General features: G+C 33.8%; 1 protein-coding gene across 1 annotated transcript; it reads left to right on the forward strand.

The window, feature by feature from the left end:
* Positions 1-2816: 2816 nt before the first annotated feature.
* On the forward strand, positions 2817-5676 carry LOC145118761 (F-box/LRR-repeat protein At3g48880-like). Its single transcript, XM_079054437.1, has 3 exons — positions 2817-2988; positions 3953-4341; positions 5124-5676. The coding sequence occupies exons 1-3, from the start codon at positions 2842-2844 to the stop codon at positions 5338-5340; spliced, it is 753 nt and encodes a 250-aa protein (XP_078910563.1). The 5' UTR covers positions 2817-2841; the 3' UTR covers positions 5341-5676.
* Positions 5677-6000: the final 324 nt, after the last annotated feature.

A 6000-nucleotide genomic window follows, 5' to 3' on the forward strand; every position in this document is an offset into this window, starting at 1 on the left:
TTGATGCGACTTGGTTTTGCTGAACGTATCACCCTGGAAGAGTGTAATATGCTTCAAGAAGAGGGGAAAGATGGGGCCCCGGTATATTGGGCATTTTCAAGTGATTGTCGGGGTTGGCAAGGTAGCTTACATGCTGGATTTTTCTGAGGAGCTCAGTCGGATTCACAACATCTTCCACGTTTCGCAGCTTCACAAGTGTGTGGCTGATGAATCAGCGTTTGTTCCTTTGGATGATTTTCAGGTTGATGATCGCCTGAATTATATTGTGAGAATAGTGGCGATCTTGGATCATAAGACGAAGGCCTTGCGAAACAAGGTGGTGTCCATGGTAAAGGTTTAGTGGCAACATCAGAAGGGTTCCAAGTGGACTTGGGAACCCGAGGCAGAGATGTGGGGGCATCACCCTGAGTTGTTCACATTAACGGACTTCGAGGACGAAGTCTAGTTCAAGTGGGGGAGCTAACAACATCAATTTTTATGGTTAATTGGATGAGAGAATGCCTTGTGGAAAGTTTGAATGGTTGGTTTGATCGAGTAAGAGCTTATTATAATAAGTTGGTCTGAGTAGTCAGCACCACGTGGTGAATGTCACCACGACGTGGTGGATGGCTACTATGTGACTGTTTCGTCTTCTAGTCCCCACGACGTGGTTGGAGCTAACAAGGACGTGGCGACTGGCTAAGTTGACTTGTTGACTTTGACTTTTGACCAGGATTTGACTAAGTTTGACTTAAGGGTATTTTGGGTATTTTGAGTGGTATTTGTTATTGGTCATTCTTGATGTAAGGGTGACCGTTGGAGCTGACATTCCGAGCTGTACCCTATTCAAAGATCTTACTCAGATTGAGAGGTGAGTTTTCCTTACTATACTTGTGGGTCGAAGGCACCAATGCCGACCCACTGAGTTATGTACCCTGGTTTAGGGAGCGTTGCTATGTTGCATTGATCTGCTAGAACTAAGTTCTGGTATATAGGATGTTATTATGCGGTAGTGATCGATAGATATGCCTGTGAGTCTGTTGCCTGGCTGTATGATTCTCTATCTGTTAAATATATGTTATATGTTATATGTTATTTGTCGACATAGTATGGTTGGGTTGACACTGTACTGCTTCGTACGGTCAGTCAACAAACCCCGGACAATCCAACCGGGAGGTTGTGGGCAAGGGCAATCCAAACTGGAGGTTATGGGCCAGGATAATCCAACCAGAAGGTTGTGGACCCTGTACGTTATTTACAGGGCAATCCAACTGGGAGGTTGTGGACCCAGCATGCACTTTGTATATATGTTTGGTTGTGCTATGTGGTACTTTGGGGGAACTCAGTAAGCTTTGGTTTACGGTTTCAGTTTTATGTTTCAAGTACTTCAGATGATCGGGGCAAGGCGAATGTGTGATCATACATATCCTTTCATGATATGTTTTTGGAGATTTTATGAGACATTGATCCTAGGGATATTTTTATTTGTCACTTGATATGATATGTTCGGGTTGAAAACAATGGTTTCTTTTAATCTAAAAATAAACAATTTTATCGTGATTTTTGGAATGTTACAATTTTGATCTCTATCTCGACTCAAGGTCTCAACGTCTAAGGTTTTTCTTTATTTTCATATTGTTTTTTCTTTTACTCCTTTTGATTCCTATATACTTATAATCTTCCATGTAAAGTATGAAATTTAGGTATCATTGTTGAACATTATTAAAAAAAATCATCCTTTATTATTATTTTTGGTTATGCATATTTTTTTTCACAGTTTCACATAATCGTAGTTCATTTATTTGATCAAATAGATCATGTGATTGCTGACTCTTGACTCTTTATAGCTTTTAAGAATGTATGAGTGTATGACAATTGGAATGTAGGATAATTGAAATAAGTGATTTTTGTTTAATGTCTAACAAGTGTTTGGTAAAAAAACTCGGAAAACAAAATAATCAAAGTTTTGTTTAATGTGGTCTTAATATCATAACATAATGAGATGATGGTGTTATTTAAAGTGGTTTTTTTTTTTGAAAGAGATTGTTTAATGTGTTCTTGATTTCTTAACAGAATGAAATGTTTTGTTGCATAGGTGCCCCAAGTTTTTACCATTACCCTCCTATTCTTTTACTAATGTCATTACGTTGTATGATTTACTTTTCTTGATCATATAAAGGGAACATTTGTTTGCTTCTCAGGTGTATCACTCTACATTTATCGATGATGATGGAATTGTGAAAGCTTGTGGGTGTCCTTTACTTCCTTTAAAATGTCACATGAAAGAATTTGCTCGAATTTCATATACAACTAATATAATTAATGAAAGAGATTACATTCTTTAGGGCGCATGTGTTTACTTGAAATAGCTACCCACTTTCTTTGATTTGTTTGTTATAACATTCTACTTTCTTTTATTCTTATACAACATTGTACTTTAAATAAGCCCATGAGACTTTTGATGCTTTTATTTGTTCAATTATTTTATAAATTTATATAAGATACTTGATAACTTTTTTTTTCTCAAACTAATAGATTTTATTCAGCACAAAACAAAATAGAAGAGTAAATTGGTTATTTTTAGCATTCAGGATAATCAACCAGATATTTAATCAAACAACATGATTTTAGTCAAACAAAGATGTCAGAGTTTTTGACTGTAGTCAACAATTATCAAATAGCGTCATTATTTTTTATCTTTAATAAATAAAATTTAAAACTGCTTTTAAGTTCTAACATAATGTCCAATTATTTGTACATATTGTGATATTGAATAAATTTTCTTTATTATGTTGAGTTTGTCTTCTATGGAACTTTTTTTTAATATGCAACTCTACAAAGCTGAAGTCAAGGCCCACTTCGATGAATAAGTTGTCATGGTCAAACAAGGAGGCTAATACACAATTTGTTCACATATACGAATATCTATCAGCTGCCATCTTCCACTCTGATCGGCATAATCTGGTGATTTTTTCTCCACCAGTTCAACTCCTTCCTTCTTTCGATAAGGTAATTTTCTCGATTTCTTTTTCTCTTTTTCATTCATGTAATGTTTTCTATTAATTCTTCTATTCTCCTTGATCTCCCAACATGAATTTGTTCTGTGATATGATGCTTCGATTATATATATTTGATCGGTTTGTGGAATGATGTTGTATTAAGGAATAGTGACGTAATTCTATGTGTTTTCAAATTTACAGTTTTGAATTCGAAAACTGATCCGTTTGATTCAAAAAGTTATGGTATGTCGGTGTTTATTGAAACAATATATGAAGTCTAAGTGTGATTTCAATATTATTAGGGTTTATGATCATGTTTATTCCGATGAATCACATACTTTAAGAAGTAGTTGCTGAGATTATCTATTTAATTTGAAAATGTACTTTTATGTTTTGGTAATCCGCAGAGATCCAGTACGAACTGATTCTTCAGAGTTTGCAAACTTGAATTTTGTTTAACAAAAGCATGTTCGATTCATAACTTAGTCGCTGAGATGGCGATAAGGTGAAATTGAAAAGCTTCATTTTTTCTAACAAAATCTTGAATTTTGAAAAATTGAGCCAATTATAAAAAAGAAGTTGATGGTTTTGAATGTCCAAGAGGGTTTCTTGGGCCCAGCAGTTTCATTAATGTCCCTTTATCATTAGCTATGAATTTATACCATCAAATTAAGATTACGATTGAATATGTTATTTAATTTTATTAAATTATTTGTAACTCGGATAAACTCCGAAGATTAAAAAAGTGTCTTTTTTTTAGTTATCTTATTGCTGGACTTCATGATTGAAGTAGTGCTTTTTTTGTTCTTTTCTGAGTGGATTCTCATCTTTATATATACGTGTTATTATTTTAATTTATCCAAATGTGATTTTTGTATAAAATATGTTATTTTAAAGAAAAACTTTTGCGACTGAACGAAGCTCCTGAAAAATAATGGCAAGTCTCAATCCTCATTTCCATTTTTTTTTCATAGATGTCACGAAGAGATTGGAGTGAACTGCCAGTTCATTGTTTAGTCGAAATCTTGGAAAGAGTCGGAATCGAATCTCTTGTAGAGACTGTTCCTTTAGTCTGTAAATCTTGGTATGAAGCTACGTTCTACCCTCAATGCTGGCAACACCTCGTCTTTACTAAATTAACTTTTTTACGAAATTCCAAATGTTCAATCCCAAGACTGAAATCAGTAAAAGACTCGCGTTTTAATTTAAATTTTGGGGTGTCACGACATATCAATGATGTAGATGATTCTCTAGAAAAGTTTGTTCAGTTTGCAATCGGGCGTAGCCATGGACTCGTTTCCGAGGTTGTGTTTCACCCTGAATCGCGTTTGAAAGAAGGCCAAATTGCGAGGATTGCTCAACGGTAAGTTGATACACAGGGTCGGTCCTAAGAAATTAAATATCCTTAAAGATCCAGAACAGCGAGAAAAAGAGGACATTTATCGTTATTATAAGTTTTTATTTTTAAATAAAAATATATAATAATAATAAATTAGTCTATATACAACTGCTCAATTTGTCTCCCTCGACACCCCTCGTGTTGATACATGAATAAATTAAGTAGATGTGACAAAAATGGGTGAATTTTGTAATTGGTTAAATGAGATTAAACACCTAACGTTTCTGTATGTGTCATACCACAAATGAATTTTTATATATGCCCACTTAGTTTTTTTATGTGATATTTCCATTAAGTTTTTTAGTTTTATTTTTATTTTTATTTAAAAATAGGTTGATTTAATTTTTATATCTCTATTTTAAATGAAGAGAGAAATCATGATTACGATATAAAAATCAAATCATCTTGTTTTCAAGGACATGAATCAAGAACCTAAATGAAAATATCACCTAGATCCGTTTTACCCCAAATTAATTTTTAGTTTTTTTAATTATATTAAAATATAATATTTTATTATATCATTATCATTATATCAATAAAATAAGCATTTGTAGTACAATCAGTGGATTTGGAAACTTTAAGCATTAGAATAATTTTGATCCATTTTGACCAGCTTAGTTTATGGTAAATTTTGAATTACCAATATTTATCCATATATAAGAAAAAACTTAAAACATAATAAATGAGTCGAAATTGTCGGGAACCGTCATGACTACTACTAATTTTTTGTACTTTTTCATGTGTAGTTGCCCATCTTTAAAGCTCTTGGTGCTACCAAGCTATTTGAGCTATGTGATTAACTTTGAAGTCTCAGACTCGATCTGCAAGTGGAAAAGCTTGGAAGCTTTACATGTTGCATCTTTAATAGGATTGAAGAAAACCATTGCCAATATTAGTAAAAGCTGCCAAAACTTTAAGCATTTAAGTGTTAATGTTCCTCGACTCGATGGGATGTGGTGTTAGCCATCGCGTCCCATCTCCCAAATATAAAGATATTAGATTTACGGTTCTCGAAAATTGAAAGGAGTGATCTAGTTGTGATCCTAAAAGGGTGCCAGAAACTTGAGCACCTCGACATTAGTGGGTCTAAAGATGTAGCATACGAAGATGAGATACTAAACCTTGTACGTGCAATTCGTGTATTCAGGCACGGGGTTTTTTACTTGACGGAATAATACAATGATTGTAATTGTACTTTCATTGCTTATGTGTATCGTTGTTTGTAGATAAGAGGTCGACATGAAAAAGAAACTTGTAATCGTCAATAAATTAACATATTAATTTAATTTCTCTTCTCAAGATATTATATATATTATTGTTTGCGATGAGTGAAAATAGTGTGATGAACCTCAGCCCTTGGAATAGCTTCTAGATTCAATCTCAACCACTCAAACTCCCTATTTAGTATTTACACTTTTATAACTTCATCCCATAGTTTACAACATTTTCCGTCCTATGCCTATCCCTCCACCCCCACCCCCACCCCACGTTCTACTTCTCACACAATTGATCCGCACATCCATGATCTCCCCATATTTTCTCTCTTACATGCACATATGTGTGTTTTCACGTGGGAGCTTTTTTTTATCAATGTACTACAAGAAATAATGTTATGTTTTTATT

The sequence above is a fragment of the Lactuca virosa genome, chromosome 6 (genome assembly GCF_052849685.1).
Source record: "Lactuca virosa cultivar CGN04683 chromosome 6, Lactuca_virosa_CGN04683_v6, whole genome shotgun sequence".
NCBI classification, from domain to species: Eukaryota; Viridiplantae; Streptophyta; class Magnoliopsida; order Asterales; family Asteraceae; genus Lactuca; species Lactuca virosa.